The sequence below is a fragment of the Suncus etruscus genome, chromosome 1 (genome assembly GCF_024139225.1).
Source record: "Suncus etruscus isolate mSunEtr1 chromosome 1, mSunEtr1.pri.cur, whole genome shotgun sequence".
Lineage (NCBI taxonomy): Eukaryota > Metazoa > Chordata > Mammalia > Eulipotyphla > Soricidae > Suncus > Suncus etruscus.
The window spans coordinates 190,966,693-190,984,777 of NC_064848.1; the positions used below are offsets into that span (position 1 = coordinate 190,966,693).

The 18,085-nt window shown below is 50.2% G+C and overlaps 1 protein-coding gene across 1 annotated transcript; it reads right to left on the reverse strand.

The window, feature by feature from the left end:
• Window positions 1–5,934: 5,934 nt before the first annotated feature.
• Window positions 5,935–9,582, reverse strand: SOST (sclerostin). The gene is made up of 2 exons (XM_049781375.1): window positions 9,363–9,582; window positions 5,935–6,356 (listed from the first exon to the last, which is right to left on the reverse strand). The coding sequence occupies exons 1-2, from the start codon at window positions 9,580–9,582 to the stop codon at window positions 5,935–5,937; spliced, it is 642 nt and encodes a 213-aa protein (XP_049637332.1).
• Between the last annotated feature and the right edge of the window lie 8,503 nt (window positions 9,583–18,085).

The window sequence follows — 18,085 nt, forward strand, 5'->3', positions numbered from 1 at the left end:
GCAAAGTCGGGGTGATCCTTGAGTGCAAAGTCAGTAGTAAGCCTTGAACATTGGGGGGTGTGACCCAAACAACTAAAACAAAACAAAACAATAAAAAAGATTCCTCTAGGGCAGGGCCACAAAATGTTGTACGGAGGGCCATTTGCAACCCGAGGGCTGCGAGTTTGAGACCCCTGAAAGCAAACACCGGACCCTCTATCACTCCAGCCCTAGAAGGGGTTTGAGATGAGGCTGCCGATTGAAAGTGTTTAGGGAAGGGTGAAGCTTTCCAGAAGGAATCATTCCTAAACTCCTTCTCACCCTGGGCTCTCTGTTCCCTGAACTGACACCTTATGCACACAGTTTAACCTTCATACACTTATGCTGTCATGCACTTTGGGGCCAGGTGGTGGGAAAAGGAAGTCAGCACGCATGCGCTTTCCAGGCCTGAGCGTCTCCACCTGACTATGGTGCCTGGGGCTTGGGAAGGGGCAGTTAGCTTAGGAAATGTGCAGAGTTTGGCAATTGTCAAGGAATTTCATAGGGGCCAGAGCTATAGCATAGCGGGTAGGACGTTTGCCTTGCACACTGCCGATTCGTGTTGATCTCATATGGTCCCTTGAGCCCACCAAAAGGGATTTCTGAGTGTAGAGCCAGAAGTAACCTCTGAGCACTTTTGGGTGCAGCTCAAACTCTCCCCATAAAAAAGGAATTTCATAGCACAGGTATATTCTAGAAGTAAGGCATCTATCTGCTGCCTGCTCACCTAGACAGCCTATTAGGCACTTTATAAAGGTGCATATTCCTGCAGCATTAACATGCAGATAATTCTTCTCTGGGGCCTACTTGGTCTGTCACCTGGAAAGATGGGAGAGCAGACAGGGACCGTCTTTCACACACAGACAGACACACACGCACACGTGCAAAGCACACACTTTCCCACTATAATTAAAATGACCATGCTGGCTTCCAGACCTGGGGGTAGCTTTGGCACAAAGATGCCTGAAAAACATTCAAGGCGATTAGTGGTGTCCTCAGCACCCCCACATACTTGTAGGGCCTCTGCACTTGTTTGCCCCTCTTGATACATGCCACCCTGGTCTTATTGCAGCCCCTTCCACCCCCCAATTACATTTAGGTCTCGATTCAAATACCACCTTCTCAGAGGCCTGGTCTGCTCTTCCTGGGGTGCTCTCTCTCTCTCTCTCTCTCTCTCTCTCTCTCTCTCTCTCTCTCTCTCTCTCTCTCTCTCTCTCTTTCTGCTTACCAGCTTCATTTCTCTTTCCAGAGTCTTCATTCCTGGACTTTATGTTATCTCAGTGTCATCTCTACTCTCAGCAAGATGAGAAACTGCTCAAGGACTAGAGTTGTGTCTTATTCTTGGAGACAAGTAGCCCCTTCCCCCGCAAAATCCAATATTCCCCTCTCTCCTCCAACTATGGCCCTTCCATCCACCAGTCCAGGAAAGAAGAAATTAAGTAGACTAAAGAGCCAGTGGGGAACCCCCAGAGCTGAGTCAGAGCTTATTGGTGGTTGAAGCCATGCTCCAGGGTGAGCTCTGAGCAGCATTGCTCTGAAAAACAAACAGGGGAATTGCGAATGGTCTGAGTGGTCGGTGGCAATACCACGAGTGTAAGGGTGACTAGTCTTGATCAGGCAGCACACAGAGAATTCCAAAAGTCCTGGCAGTGGGACATAGACACTGGGACTCCTTATTGCACAGAAAGGGACATCTCTTAAGGTAGAGGGATACAGAATTATTATCCAAACATTTTTTTTTCAGATCTTGGAGCTACTCCTAGTAATGCTCAGGGTTTACTCTTGGGTCTGTGCTCAGTGTATCACTCTGGGTAGTGCCAAGGATCAAATTGACTATGACCATAAGCAAAGCAAGCACCATCACCCCTGTATTATTTCTCTGGCCCAAGCCCCATTTACTAGGGGGGGGGGCATACCTTGCAAGGCTCAGGGCTTCCTCCTGGCTCTGTGCTCAGGGGTAACTCCTGGCAGTGCTTAAGGGACCATATGGGGTGTCAGAGATTGGTCAGAGATCTGGTCATCTGCATGCAAGACAAATGCCCTACCTGCTGTGCTATCACTATGGTCCCCAGCCCAATTACTTTTGAGAGTAGCATCCATAGGTGCAGCCTCTGGGCAAACCAGGCTCCAGATCACACAAACTAAGGACCACACTGCTGCCTCTTGCCCCTCCTGCCACCAGAGACAACTCGGTCCTTGGCCTGAGCTGCCAACAGAGTTGAATCTTCACCTGAGAGCAAGTGGACTGTATGAACAGAGGTACAAGAAACTCAGTGAGGACCATGTGTGACTGAAATAGTCTTGAAAACAGAGGGGGCCTGAATTAGGAATCAGCAGAGTGGGGGACAGACCCATCACAAGCACATGGACAGCCCACCCAATCCCATCTCATCTCAAGGTTAAGGGTAAGTTTGAGTTTCATTGACTCATCCTCTGAAAAAGCTGGCATAGAGTTGGAACCATAGGATATCAGGTGGGCCATTTGTCTTGCACTCAGCTGACCTAGGTTTTATTCCTGGCATCATATATAGTTCCTGAGTCCACTAGAAATGATTCCTGAATGCAGAGCAGGAAGGAAACCCTGAGAACTGCAGGATGCTGCCCAAACAAACAAATACAAAAAAGTGGCCTGATCTATACCTGGAGTATAAGTACTTCATAGATGTATGAGTGTGTGAGACAGACAGACAGACAGACAGACAGACAGACAGACAGACAGACAGACAGACAGAGACCATTTCCCTCTGTCCCACTGTGTCTGGTTTTCAGATTATTAATATAAACCCCATCTGGTTGTACCCCTGGAACATGGGTTCCTGCAAGAAAACTTCTCCCCTCCTAGTAGAATCTTTCTGATGTAACTTTTCATAAATAATCCTTTATTTTTTTTCTTGTCCCTACTATGGGCATGCAGCCTAGCCCACTGCAGCTTCTGTACCTTTTCCTGAGTTAGGGCCTCTGTGGGCAAAGTCTATGCCCCAACAACTCTCTCTGCAAGCCTCTCAGCTCTAGGAACCTTCTCTCACTCCTATCCCTCTGTCCCAGAACTCTGTATAGAACAATGGGACCTGAGACTCTGTCCTCCTGCATGCCAGCCTCAAAGGTGACTGTTAAGTGGATAAACCTTTAGCCTCTCCTCTTACTGCCTCAGTTTTCTCACATTCCAACATAAGCCTGGACAAGGCCAACTACTGTACCACACTGTCCCATTGATGTTCTGGACCCAGGGACCCTCCTCAGCCAGGCTAGATCTCCTGCAGTGGCTGAAAGTAGCAACTCCCCTCATATCTGTCAGAGTCTCGGGATTCATGAATTGAGGAGGGGTCAGTAGGAGTTAAAGTAAAAACTCATGGGGGCAAATCTCAACTTCCTCTGGATGCTGGGACAGAATTACCCTCAAATTGGCTACACATAATTCATAGCCTGGAAATGAATGAGCCCTCTTGGTTGGAACCAATGCCTGTCTCCTGAGAGCCAGCCAGAGCTCCACATGTAGCCAGCAACCTCACAAGTATTCCTGGTGAATAGGACTTGGTAGGATCTGACATTTGCCCTGGAAGGGAGCAAAATTCATGCAAAGGGCTGGGAATGTAGGGCCATGGAAGCTACATGGGCTTCCTCTTGGATTCTGCTGGGACCAGAAAAAAATCACTGCTGGGGAAAAAAGCTTGACTGAGCTTGGCGAGCTGGTCCTGAACTTAACTTGGCTTTGTCCTGTGCCACTAGGAAACCAGGAGATAGGAGATTTATTCCTGAATCAATTGCAACAGGAGGGGCCAGAGCCGGGTGTGACCCCCCTCCCCTTCAAAAAAAATGGGGAAGGAGGACCTGGGGGGGGGGATTCTGATTCCGGGTGGAACAAGAGGACAGTTTGGGGAAAGTGTTATAGGGGACAAAGGGGATTGGAAGGCAAGGTTGAGGTGATCCCAATGGCCCATGGAGGAATGAAATCTAGGTGTGCAACAATGAATTTGAACTTGACTTTTCTTTTCCTTTTTTTTTTTTTTTTTTTTTTTTTGGTTTTTGGGTTACACCCGGCAGCGCTCAAAGGTTCCTTCTGGCTGTAGGCTCAGAAATCGCCCCTGACAGGCTTGGGGGACCATATGGGATGCCGGGATTCGAGCCACCATTCTTCTGCATGCAAGGCAAATGCCTTACCTCCACGCTATCTCTCCAGCCTTGAACTTGACTTTTCTTTTTTTTTTTTTTTTTTTTTTTTTGGTTTTTGGGTCACACCAGGCAGTGCTCAGGGGTTATTCCTGGCTCCAGGCTCAGAAATTGCTCCTGGCAGGCACTGGGGACCATATGGGACACCGGGATTTGAACCGATGACCTCCTGCATGAAAGGCAAACGCTTTACCTCCATGCTATCTCTCCGGCCCCTGAACTTGACTTTTCAAGGAAGAACCTGACCCATTGGGGCGGGGGTGAGGGCAACCATTAGGCAGTCCTGGGGCCTCCAAGCTTTAAGCCCCAGTGAGCCAGAGAAGACTGTAACTTTGGGCAGTGAAGACTGTGATGGAGAAAAAGAGCCAAGACCACATTTTCACCGTAATGGTTCGTTGTCTTTATTAACAATACCTCTGGCTTCCGACAGAACAGATTGGTACCTTACAAAGCAAAATTAAGGTTGCTCTTCTCTACGGGGAAAACTTCTGCATAAATAACTTAAGTGAGAAAATAAATATGTAACAACCCTTTTTTTCCTTTTCTCTTTTTTTAGAAACCACTACTTTCATTCTTGTGAGCGAATTCCACACATCAAAGGATTGCAAAAACTAAAACACAACAACAACCGGCCCTGCAGGCTTTCCTATGGCATGTCCTTCTGTTTTTGTGTGTGTGTGTGTTTTTTTTAATGACAATGAAAAATGACAGTGTAAAGATGTGTCTGGAAGTGATTTTCCGAAAGTTGTCTAGAAGGCAATGACTAGGCTTTGCAGATTCTCAGCGGATGCGCAGCCTCACAGTGGTCCCCACAAACATCAGGTAGACACGTCCCAACAGGGGACTGTGCACTGAGGCAACTTTCCAGGAGAATTTGTTGAAGGGGGCGAGCAGCAGCTGATCCCTTATGGTCTAGGACAGAAAGTTGACAATGGGTAAAAGGGAAAAAGGGCGAGGGGGTGACTTTCTCCTATTCCTTTTCCACCTTCGGAAGTCCAATATGGAGAGTAGCTCTCATTTTGGAAGTGTCGGTAGCGGGGCTGGAATTCCACTTTCTTCTCATTTTTCCAAGGGCCTGGAGTCCCTGGGATTATCCTCACAGTAAATTCCTACTTCGAGCCCCCATTTCCATTTTTCCTTTTTTTTTTTTTTTTTTTTGCAGAAGCACCTTCTCCCCATTTCCATTTTTCAAAGCAGAAAGTGAGATGTAGAGAAAAAACACAGTCCAAAGTCACCAGCAAGTCAGTCAGTCAGTGGCAGAGCCAGGACCAGAAACCCTCTCTCTGCACCTCAGTCCTCTGTCCTCTGTGATCACAAGTGGAGTCCTCTTGGAATTCTCTAGAACTTTCTTAACCGGTTTTCCCCAACTGTTCTCACTTTCCAGTGCTCGCTGGAAACCCCAGGGTGATATGATGGCCTCATCTGATGTGGGACCCACTTTGCAGGCAAGTGAGATGCAAAGGAGCAGGATTGCATGGCTCAGTGTCTGTGACTCCCTGCCCCCCTATCCTGCCATGGGGAACCCCTCTGGGGGTTGGGGAGAGGGTTTTTTGTTGTTGTTATTCCCAACAGCCCCTTGGACAAGACCCCTAGAGGTTTGGGTCCCTCTGGGCCTGCTAACTCTTAGCCCCTCTCCCCAGATGATACGCATTTGAAAAGAAATACAAAAACGTTGAAACTGAGGGAGTGGGCAGAAACCTGGAGGGTGCCAGGGGGTCAGGGCGCCCACTGCCCTGGTCGGGGGGGCCTCTAGTAGGCGTTCTCCAGCTCGACCCGGTTGGCCTTGGCACCCCGGGCCCGGGGCCGTGACTTGCGGCCCTTGTGCGGCCGCACAGTGTCGAGCCCGAAGTCCTTGAGCTCCGACTGGTTGTGGGAGCGAGTGAGACGTTTGCACTTGCACGTGGCCACCAGGCGCACCTTGCGGGTTCGGGGCGCCGCGTCCCCCGGACACAGCAGCTGCACCCGCTGCGCGCGGTAGCGGTCGGGGATGCAACGGAACTCGGGCCCGTTCGGGCGCCACCACTTGCCGCGGCCGATGGCGTTGGGCAGCTGGCGCGCCGGCCCGCACTGGCCCGAGCACACCAGCTCGGTGACCGGCTTGGTGCTGCGACAAGGCCCGTCAGTCACGTAGCGGGTGAGGTGCAGCTCGCGGCAGCTGTACTCGGATGCATCTGCGGAGAGAGGCGTGCAAGTGAGCCCACCCTGTGGTTCTCTCCAGGTGCCAGCCCACCTCACCCTCTCCCGGACAAGGCAGAAGCGCAGCTCTGTGTGGTCTTTGCAAGTCGCTTAGCCTCTCTGTGCTTGCTGCCTAGCTGGCAACTGGATTTGATGAGATCATAACATCTGTCTTTTGGGGGCAGTGGGGTGGGGAGGTACATCTGGTGGTGCTCAGGGCTTTACTCCAGGCTCTGTGCTCCTGGACCACACCTGGTGGGGATCCAGGATCATATGGGGTTCTGGTTAGTTGGCCACATGCCAGGCAAGTGCCCTACCCAATAAGGACTAATTTTTTTGTTTGTTTGTTTGTTTTGGTTTGGTTTTTTGGGTCACACCCGGTGGCGCTCAGGGATTACTCCTGGCTCTGCACTCAGAAATCACTCCTGGAAGGCTCGGGGTACCATATGGGATGCCAGAAACTGAACCCAGATCTGTCCTGGGTCAGCCACATGCAAGGCAAATGCCCTACCGCTGTGCTATTGCTCTGGCCCCAAAGACTAATATTTTTTGTGTTTTTGGTTTGGGGGCCACATCTGGCTGTGCTCAGGGTGACTCCTGGCACTCCTGGCACTCCTGGAGGTGCTCGAGGGATGGAACCCAAGTCAGCTACATGCAAGGCAAACACCCTACCCACTGGACTAGGGCTCCAGCCCCCTGTCACCATTATTCCTCTCCACAGGAAGGACCTCCTCACCTATCTGTCACTAGATTTGGATCACCTGTGTCCCCAGGGTTCCTGTCTGGCCTTCTTAGGGACTTAGCCACACCTTCTGTGTGACTCCAGGCTTCTTTCCTGAATTCCTTTTGCAACCTTCTGAGAGGGATGGGGGTGGGAGAAAGGAATAAGGGTTAATTGAAGGTAATAAATCAGGCCAGTGGCTGGAGGGAAGGGGTGGGAAGACGGTGAGAAGTCCTTAGACTTGAAAGGGACGAGAGGTGCCATGTCCCGCCCTCTTTGTCACTGAGGATACTGAAGCCCAGTGAAGGGGAAGCACCTGCCCGTGGGGTCTCCTAACTGCCCCTCAGAGACCCCTCCAGGGTGGATGCTGTGTGCCTGAGCACCTCTGGGTGTAGGCTGCAGGAGCAGTGGAACTTTCTCTTACTGCAGCTCCCTTCGGAAGGGGCCCAGCCTCCTGCCAAAATCCTGCCAATTCTCTGGTGGTAGATGTAGTGTGGGCACGATGCAGGCATGAAAAGTATGACTAACAGTATTATCAATGCTGTAGCTCGATAAAAATAAAACCTGCAGGGTCAGCTCATAAGTGGTACCAAGCACGTTTTCATCTCCTCCTGTATACCAAGCACAGTGCTAGGCCTGTCTCTCGTTTCACGGCATGTCCGTGTGACACAGACCTGCCGCTAGGGGGCACTTATGCCCAACTTGATTCTGCAGACTGTTATCTGTCTCCCTAGTTGGGGGGGGGGGTCACCTTTATACTGTAGATCCTCAGGAAGTCTTGTGGGGACATTTTCCATGTAGCATGAAGTGGGGGTGCCAGCCTGAGTACAACTAGAGTGGGGAGCAGAAAAACCAGGAGACAGGGGGGTGTTCCCACTGGTCTGGAGAGTCAACCTTGCCCCTGGCTGTGGGTGGTGTGTGTATGGGGGAGGCTGGCACGTGGGGTGTCCTAGAATAGTGACCTGGTCAGGATCTGCAGAGACTGGCTTTTCTCTGAGTGTTGGCTCCCATGGGGCCTGTGGTTTCTGGGAGTCCAGAGCACTGGGTGCTTGGGGTCAGCCCCCATAGAAACCCGGCCAGAGGTCGAGGCCTGGGTGGGCCTCTTTCTGAAGGTCCCAGGTGCTGCCAGCTTCCTACAAGGCTGCCCCTAAGCAGAGTTGCAGGTGAGACGCAATGTGGCATGGGAGAGGGTCCATAATGCAACTTCCTCTCCCACCTATACTATACCTACTCCCCAGGAATGAAGCAAAGTAGTCTGTGGACTTCAGAACCCCCATCCCCCTCCCTGCACAGAGCAGGGGCACTCCCTCCATGCCACACCACCCTGATAAGAAGCTCAGTTGCAGAGATGAAAGTGATAGCGCAGCGGATAGGGCATTTGCCTCACACATGGCAGACCCAGGTTTGATCCCCAGCATCCCATATGGTCCCCCGAGCACCACCAGGAGTAATTTCTGACACAGACAGAGGTGTAACCTCTGAGCGCCATCGGATGTGGCGCAAAACCCAAATAAGAACCAAAACCAAAATAAGAACCTCATTTGTAGCTAGGGCTCCTCCAGGGTCAGCTCTTGGTACACAGCAAGAAGGGGGTTGAAGGGACTTGCCTGGTGCCCCTTCCCCAGAGTTCTGAGAGGTTTTGCTCCTACTTCCAGCCCTAAAGAACAGGATTCTCAGACTGTTGGAGGAAACAAGCTCCAATCTCAGCTCTCACTCTGCAAGCTTAAAGTCTGTTTCCTTTTTCTGTTTGTTTGCTTTGGGGCCACACTCAGAGGTGCACAGGACTTCCTCTCGGCTCTGTACTTGGAGATCACTCATGGCAGGCTCTGGAGACCATATAGGATGCTAGGGATTAAACCCAGGTCCGCCCATGTGCAAGGCAAACGTTCTACCCACTGCATTACCACTTTGGCCCCAGAGACTCAGTTTCTTGACCTTCCAACTGGCCATTTACTTCTTGGGGGGTGTCCTGGGATGCTATAGGCACTGCCCACCAATGCACCCCTGTCAGAGCAAGCATGCCTGTTCTAAGGAGCCTCCTTTAGATGCCCTGCACTGGTGCTAAGGCTGAGTCCTTCCTCCCTCCTGCTCTTCCAGACCTGACTCCTGCTCTTCCATTCTCAGCTCCCTGCTATCCAAGCAAGTCCAAGGCACTGCTGGCTGGAGCCCCACTCTCACCTCCAGGCAGGGCCCTGACCCATGCTCGCCGTGACTGCTCTCCCAGCACTCCCCCAGCCGATGCTCCCTGCGTCTTGCCAAAACCTCTCTCCTTCAGCCCTACCTTTGGTCTCGAAGGGGTGGTGGGGTGGCCTCCCCCCATTCTCTGCCCGGTTCATGGTCTTGTTGTTCTCCAGATCTGGCGGAGGTTCTGGGTACAAGCCCAGCTCTGGGATGATTTCCGTGGCATCATTCTTGAAGGTTTGCCATCCTTGGCCTGTCCCCCCAAGGAAGGCGGCCTGCAGCAGCAAGCAAACGAGACACAGGGCAAGAGAGAGCTGCATGGTGCCACAGAAGAAGCACCCACTGGCCTTCCTCTAGCACAGGCTCGGTCCCCAGCCCAGACACTTTGGCCTTTTTAAAGCCCCCCTCTGCCTCGTGCCAGCCAATGAGCTGGGGCTGGGCAGGGCTGGTCCCAGGCTTCTCTCACCCCAGGGGAGGGAGGGAGGGAACAGGGTGTGCTTAAGGCGGGTCCTCCCCCAAACACTTCTCACACAGCCAAACTCCCAAGTCTGAGTTAGTGCTCCCAGGTGACCCAGAAAGGGGGTGTGCCGGTGCCAGTCTGCTCCCCAGCACCTCCCACGTGCAGGCCAGGCGACTGTGGTTTCTAGATAGTGACATGGTTGCTGGGCTCTTCATCTCCGCCTCCCCAGCCTTCCAGGCTTCTCAAAACAAACCTGGGAGCAGCTCTACAAAAGAAACTGCAGCTCTGCATTGGTCCTCTGCCCCACCGAGGCTGCTGGTTCCATTTCTGAGTTCAAGTGCATTTGCCACTAGACAACAGATGTCCCAGGAAATGTCTCTCTACCGGCTACCTCCCTAAAGGCTACCTCCAGTGAGCCTTTAAAATAGTCCCTCAAGGTGTCTCAAAGATTAGCTGGAGCACAGACTTGGCACGTAGGAGCCCCAGGTTCAGTCCTCAGCAAGGCCAGGTCCCTTGAGCACTGCCAGAAGTAACCCTTAAGTGACTTGGGGGAAGTCAATGCTGCAGTCAAACACTGCTGGGTGTGGTTCAATCCCTCCAACCCCTACAACCCCAAACTAATACCTGACCGGTTCTTAACTCTCTGTGAGGCACAGCTTTGGCTACTCTGACCTGGTCAGCCTTCTACACACCCCCACCCCATGGTAAATTCTGGATGGTGCTCACTTGGGCTAAGGCAGTGGCTAACTGTTCCAAGGTGTAAGATTGGTTCTGAAAGAAGTGAAAAACATACTTTTAATGAAAGCTTTAAAATATGATATGAATTTATTAAACTCCAGCCATAAGTTGCTTTTCTCTCCCGTTTCATTTCAACTGATCATAAGATGTTTTCTTTAACTGCTTGCCTACATATTCCTTATCTGCCAAGTTACAGAACCTGCCTGCTGGCCTCCCTGCGGCCTCCCTGCTTCCTGCAGCTTTAGGAGCCCCTGTGTGACCCACCTGCCCTCGAGCCCCTGTGTGACCCACCTGCCCTCGAGCTCTTGTGTGACCCACCCGCCCTTGAGATTTGAAAATGCTGCCACCCTGCCCCCCGGCCTCCCTGCTTCCCGCTCCAGTGTGGCCCACCGCCCTAAAATCTTGAAATTTGGGGCCCGGAGAGATAGCACAGCAGCGTTTGCCTTGCAAGCAGCAGATCCAGGACCAAAGGTGGTTGGTTCGAATCCCAGTGTCCCATATGGTCCCCCGTGCCTGCCAAGAGCTATTTCTGAGCAGACAGCCAGGAGTAACCCCTGAGCATCGCTGGGTGTGGCCCAAAAAAACAAACAAACAAACAAACAAAAATCTTGAAATTTGAAATCACATTTATCTCACAACTCCGGGCACAGCTCTCCTATGTCAGTGCTCATTCCTGTTTCTTTTAAGATTGTGCTTTGATGATAAGAATGAATTAACCTGTCTAAATTCTGTATAAAAAGAGACTGGCTTAAGGTTTTGGGGTCCGTAAACCTCTACTCTGCCACGGGTACGTTTCGGACCCTGACCGGTCAGATAATATACGGAACTTGCTTGCATTATTGCTGGGCTTGAGTCTTTTTCATTACTCTGCGCCAGGCAGCTGGAAATCGGGTTTTCTGGACCCTGCAGTTCCAAGACTGGTTCCAAGGCTTGGAATTCTAGTCGTGGGGACAGTAGCACCACAACTCCTGGGGGAATCCTGTGACAGGTACTTCCTGGCTGGAACACTCACTTTGCCCTACAGGCTGAAGTCCCAGGGGACGAAGACACTGAGAGGTATAAAGCACACAGGATCACTTTTCTTTACAAAGCCCATGCCAGCATTTTTAGCATGGGCAGTTAGAGTGGGTTTGTGTGTTTCTGGTCTCCCAGCAGCCTATGGTATTCTTCATTCAGTGCTTTGCATCCTTGATGGAAAACCCTGTTGATGTAATCACACGGCAAGAACTTCAGGACCTACTTATTGGGACCCTGGAACCTCAGGAGGGACCAGGGGTTAGGAGAGGCTGTGTGTGGTGAGAAACGGAGGGTCACGCCTGAGGTGCAAGGAAGAAAGAAAGAGGTTGGAGGAAGCTGCCAGAGTAGAATTGCTTGAAGAGGTTCCCTAGAGCCCGGCCCTTTAGAAGGAGACAGGCAGAGGGCCCAGAGGGCCGTGGCCTGGGTCCCTTTGGTATTTCCACCGGGCAATGATCAGCATGCCCCACCTGCAGACCTGCCTGCCTCCACTTGCATGGCAGGGTGTCCATCTGTGGCCTCTGTCCCTCCTTTTTTGCCATCATCCATCACTCCCCGCATGAATGCAGCCGCTCAGACAGTTTTACAAGCCAGACAGAGGCCCCCGCAGGAAGGGCCGCTCTGATACATACTTCCTAAGTCAGTTTCCTTCGGGGCAGACAAAAACAGCTGTGGCCATTGTTGGGGGGATCTATCGCTCCCAACAGAGCTGGGGGTGTTGGGAGAAGGGGGTTGCTCCACGACCCCTCCCTTTGTCTGTGACCCTCCACCGCCTAGTGCCTTGCTCTGGAATGTGGGCTGTTAACCCTCTCTTGGCCGGACCGCTGGCTGACTTCTTGCCCTGGACTTGGAAGAGGGCAGCGGCCTTGAAGCGAAGCCCGGGTTCCTGGAGCTGGTAGGGTTGAGGCTGGAACAGCAGCGGCAGATGGAAGCAGCGGCCCGTTAGCTGCAGACGCGGAACTCTGCTGCCGCTTGCTGGATAGATGGGGAAAGGCAGCGGCTTTCATTATTTTATTTAACATGAAAGAATGTTAAAAGGCAAAGAATCCTGGCGATTTGGCTGGGTATGTAGCTCATCAGTAGAGCTCCAACCTTGCATTAAGGAAATCCCTGGGTTCCATCCCCAGCACCACCATCAAGAGGAAAAGTAGCATTCAATGGGCTTAAACCTTTCCAGTGTTTCTCCAGCCATTGAATTGACTGTGGCCAACATAAAACCAGATTCTTACAAGGGAGCTAAGAGAACCTGATAGGATGCCACCCCATTCACTTGTAGCTTACTCCGTTCATCTCATATATTTACAATTGCATTTTTTCATTAATTATTACTAGATAATACTAGATAATACTCCCTGGAGTTAATTTCCTAGGTTCTTAGCTAACTTCTACTAGGAGTATGTTTAGGTTATTTGCCATTTTTTTTCTCTCACAAAAAGGATTCCATGAGCATCCCTGTCCAAATAAATATGTCATGGAGATGGTTCAAAGGGCTGGTACATATGTTCAATATGAATTTGACACCAGCACTTAAGGCATGGCTGCCTTAAGCATTTGTGACACTCTGCCCCAAAAAAACCCCCCCCCCCCAACCGCCCCACACCAAAATAATTTATCCAGCTTTAGTTTGAGGTTCTCCTAAATTTCATGCCTGGGCTAAAAAAGAGGATATAAAGGAAAAATCTGTGTTTCTTCACTGGGTTTCTCTCTTCTTTTAAAATTGCAATAAAGGGGCTGGAGCCCCTTATTTAATGTAAGGTGCCTTGCACATAACAGATTCAGGCTCAATCAATCCTAGGTACCCTATGATCTCCCAAGCCCTCCAGGAATGATTCCTGAGTGCAGAATCAGGAGTGAGACCTGAGGGCAGCTAAGTATGTATATGAGGGACACAGAAGATTTATGCTGTATAACCAGGGGTTAAAAATCAAAGTCTCAGGGCCGGAGCAATAGCACAGCAGTAAGGCATTCACCTTGCATATGGCCAACACAAGATGGACCCAGGTTCGAATCCCAGCATCTTATATGGTCCTCCGAGCCTGCCAGGGAGCGACTTCTGAGCTCAGAACCAGGAGTAAACCCATAAGCACTGTCAGGTTGAAACCCCAAAAATAAAAAAAAAATAAAAGAATAGGCCTCATCTGTGAGATACCGTATTTTCTGGAGTCTAAGACGACTTTTGAAACAAAAAAGGGTCAACAAAAATCGGGGTCGTCTATATACGCCGAGTATATCCCGAAAAATGTTTCAATATGCCGCTAAACTAAAAATTGTTCTGAATATTGCCACAAAACGAATTTTCCAACTCGATCCTGCACCAATTACTGCCAGGCTGCTCGGACCGCCTCTGTGACTCAGCCCATCCAAGCAGGCTTTTTTATGCATGCAAATTAGACAATGTTCTGGACCCGAATCTACACTGTAAAAAGCCTGCTCAGGTTGGCCAGAGTCAGAGAGGAAATCTATGACAGTCTAACCTTTGAACCTTTGCTTGTTGTGATTGGCTCACTGTAGTACATACAGTTGCAGCACAGGAACATTCTGACTGATACAGTGAATATTAGGCCTAAAACCTATGTTTTTAACTGCAAATTTAGGGGGTTGTCTAATATGCCTGGTTGTCTTATACGCCAGCAAATATGGTACATGTTCTAGCCAAGGACACCTTGATCCCAGGATGAGCTACCTGCTGAGCTCATGCAGGTTTTCCCAACTTTCCCTTTTGCATATCCATCCTCAGGGATAGAGACACAGATCAACTCTCTGACCACAGAGTTCTCTTTCCTTGCCCTTCAGAACCAGATTCACCTCTTCCCATGCCCTCCCTCTTCACCCCTAAACCACAGGTCCCTCCATCTAGTCTCCATTTCCATCATTTAGTCATTTCAAAAGTGCTCTGCAAATGGAATCAATCAGTCCACAGCCTCTCAAGATTGACTTTTCACTCTGCTTGGCTCCCTGGAGATTTGTTTGAGTTGTTGCCTGTCAACAATGTGTTCCTTTTTATTGCCGGGTCTTGTTTCACAAAGAAAATGTATTATTCTTGTTTGTTTGCTTGTTCCGGGGCCACACCCATCAGTGCTTGGGGCTTCTTCCCACAGGGTGTTGGGGGAGCCAGCCATCCAGTGCCTGGTGGCAGGGAGGGAACTGAGCACTACTCCAGGACACGCAAATCATGTGCTCTGACCTTTTGAACCATCTCCCCAGGCCCTCATCAAGGTATTTTAGTTTAGGCTGGAGAGATAGTACAGCAGCAAAGGTGCTTGCCTTGCCCACATTCAACCTGGGTTCAATCTCCAAGCACCCCATATGGTCCCAAGTTCCTGATTGGAGTGATCTCTTAGCATAGAGCCAGGAGTAATCCCTGAGACTACTAAGTGTGTCCCCAAAACAAAAACAGAAGCCAGTTGAGGCTTGTTTCCAGAAGTGCAAGTTGGGTACGAGGGTGAACAGTTTGCCTGGGTTATGGGGTTTCTCCAAGGAACCGAGAAAGGCGTGGGTCTCCCCAGCATTACAGATTAGCTGTCAGGGTTCAACTTCAGGGAATGTATTCCAAGGCTGGGGAGACAGATGATTCAAAGGACTGGAGCTCATGCTTGACCCTCAGGGCCCTGGATTGAATTCCTATGACTTTGTGGCTTCCCAAGCATGGTCAAGTATAGATAATCTTGGTGGCTTCAGCATTTCAGGGTAGGCTCCAAAAAATTAAGCTTTCACTGTCTGCTCTGGATGCTTCAAGATCAAGGGTGTGTGGTGGGGGTGAGGTGAGGCCTGAGAGCAGGGAAGAGTTGTTCTCTCCTCGCCTCTGACCCTGGCGTCTGGCTTGCTGGCCTGCTCCTGCATTTCACCAAGTCTGCTGCCCCTTACATGCACACCCGTGGCCTGATTCCTCCTTTTTATTGGACACCAGTCATCCCCAGTGATCTTTTTCCTCAAGACTGCCATGACACCACTACTTAATAAGGTTTGACCTGGTAGGGACTCACCTTGATTTCCAGCATCTCATATGTCCCCCAGCCTGCCAGGGGCGATTTCTAAGTGCAGAGACAGGAGTAACCCCCTGAGCACTGCTGAGTGTGGTCCAAAAAACAACAAATCAATCAATTAATCAATAAAGTTTTTAAAATACCATATTTTTCAGGTGTATATGAGGACCCTTGCTTTTCCTGTTAAATATTAAGGTTTAGACTATATTCACCCATATAAGAACTACCTTCCTTTTAATGCACACCAAATGGAAATTTAAAAACGTAAGAGAAAAAGAGTAGAACTCTCAAAGGTTAACAGTATCGTTAATAAAACCTAGACTTTGGAGTGCCAACAATCATTTTACATTTTACATTTGTCATTTGTAGTGAGTGACTGTGATTTTTTTTTTTAATTGTAATCTACAAATTGAGAGCAGGGAGAGGGGAATCCTCAAGAGCAGTTGCTTGGGGTGCAGTGATTAATAGGACAGCTAGAGGGAGACAGAGTGCCTCCTCCATGTCCCATAAAAAGTTGAACAGAGGAACTGAGCACCGGAAAGCCACATACCTGGCAGCTAGATGAGATGCAGCGTTCAGTAACTCAGCTCCTCTGTGTGCCCTGAAAGATTAAATCAGGACAAGCAGAGGAACTGAGTGATGACGATGACGCCTGGCAGCTGGGTGGGATGCAGCGGTAGAGAGGGGCGGATCACTTGCCCCTGAAGCTGTTTTAAGTTTCAGCATGCTGTATATGTATCGTATAAGACGACCCCAACTTTTTTTTTTTTTTTTTGGTTTTTGGGCCACACCTGGCGGTGCTCAGGTTACTCCTGGCTGTCTGCTCAGAAATCACTTCCTGGCAGGCACGGGGGACCATATGGGACACCGGGATTCGAACCAACCACCTTAGGTCCTGGATTGGCTGCTTGCAAGGCAAACAACCGCTGTGCCATCTCTCCGGGCCCACTGACCCCAACTTTTAAGAAGCTTTTCATGGGTTAGGAAGAATAAGGAGGAGGAGGAAGAGGAAAAAACTAATAAGGTCCCCATGGAAGGATGAGGTACATTCTGGAGTGGCATCATCCTATTAGGGGTGTCTCACAAGGCTACCAATGTGGGCCTGCTGGTTTTGTGGGGTGTCCTCCCAGGCAGTGCTCGGAAGGCCAGGGCCCCCACTGCATTTCTCAGTGAAAGGGTCTGAAAATGAGGTGCTGCACAGGGCTTTGCAGTTTGGTTTGGGGGATAACTGGATGTTACCCCCCATGATGTTCAGACGACTCTCGGGGACTACAAACTGGTGAGACTCGGGCCAGCCAAGTGATGCTGGGATTGAACCTAAATTGGGAAACCTTCATACTATCTCTGATCTTAATTGCTTTTTTTCTTTAGTTTTATGGGGGGGGGGGGTTTCCACACAGTTGCTCAGGGGTTCTGGGCCACACCAGTGATTCTCTGCCAACCGGGTCATAATGGCAAAGGCTCACATCCCCAAGGATGTGGGGCTACTCTGGAGGTTAGCGTAAGGGCTAACACATGGTGCCAAAGAGTGAGCCAGGGTCAGACACATGCAAGCCAAATCCATTAACTTGGCTCTCTATGCCCCAGGCTGTGGGGGGGGGGGGGTCGGGGGAAGGTGAAATAAAGACCTGGAATCTTCTCGGGAAAATATAATGTTTGGACCAAACTTTAAGGACGCTCAGAACTGGGGAAGTAAAATTCTGATCATCTGACTCCTCAGGACCTCAGGACTGGAGTAGTGGGAAATCGCCAAAGCCATCATTCCTTTTAGCTCTCAGCCCCTTGTCTATTTCTTTAATACCATTATTTACATCATGATTACAAACATGTTTGTAGTTGACCTTTGTCATAAAAAGAACACCCCCCCTTCACTAGTGCAATCTTCCCACACCAATTGCCCCCCACCTCCCCTCCCTTCTCCCCCACCACCCTGCCTGTAATCAAGATAAACATTCTATTTTTCTCACTCATTACCATTGTCATGAGTTGTTAGTGTACGTTATATCTACATTCTAAGTTCAGGAACCAGGACTCTCTATAGGTTGATTTTTTTTTCCTCCTTTCGGTTTTTTTGGGCCACACTCATTTGACGCTAAGCGGGCTTACTCTGGCTTTGCGCTCAGAGATTGCCCTGGCTTGGGGGACCATATGGGACGCCGGGGGACATCGAACCGCAGTCCATACTAGGTTAGCGCTTGGCAAGGCAGATGCCTTACCTCTAGTGCCACCTCTCCAGCTCCTATAGGTTGATTTCTTAAAACAGCCTTTGCTCCCCCTAGTGTTGGAAGGTCACCATTGTCACCAGCAGTGAGAGCCACTCATGTACTCTGGGAAGTTCAGCGTCCAGCGTGGGCAGAAACCACCCAACTTGTTCATCCAGCAGCTTCCGGAGGCCAAAGGGAAGGAGAGCTAAAGTATAGGAGAGTGCACCTCTCAGCACCATTAGGGAGACCTCTATTTAAAAAAATAATAAGTTGAGGGGAGCAGAGAGGATAACACAGTGGTAGGGTGTTTGTCTTGCACACAGCTGATCCAGGATGGACAGTGGTTTGAGTCCCAGCATTCCATATGGTCCCCCGTGACTGCTAGGTGTGACTTCTGAGCACACAGCCAAGAGTAACCCGAGTG

Coding starts and splice junctions, on each gene's coding strand:
- SOST (XM_049781375.1), bottom strand. CDS start 9,582: ATGCAGCTCTCTCTTGCCCTGTGTCTCGTTTGCTTGCTGCTGCAGGCC. Junction 6,357..9,362: donor CCACCCCTTCGAGACCAAAG/GTAGGGCTGAAG, acceptor CTCTCTCCGCAG/ATGCATCCGAGTACAGCTGC.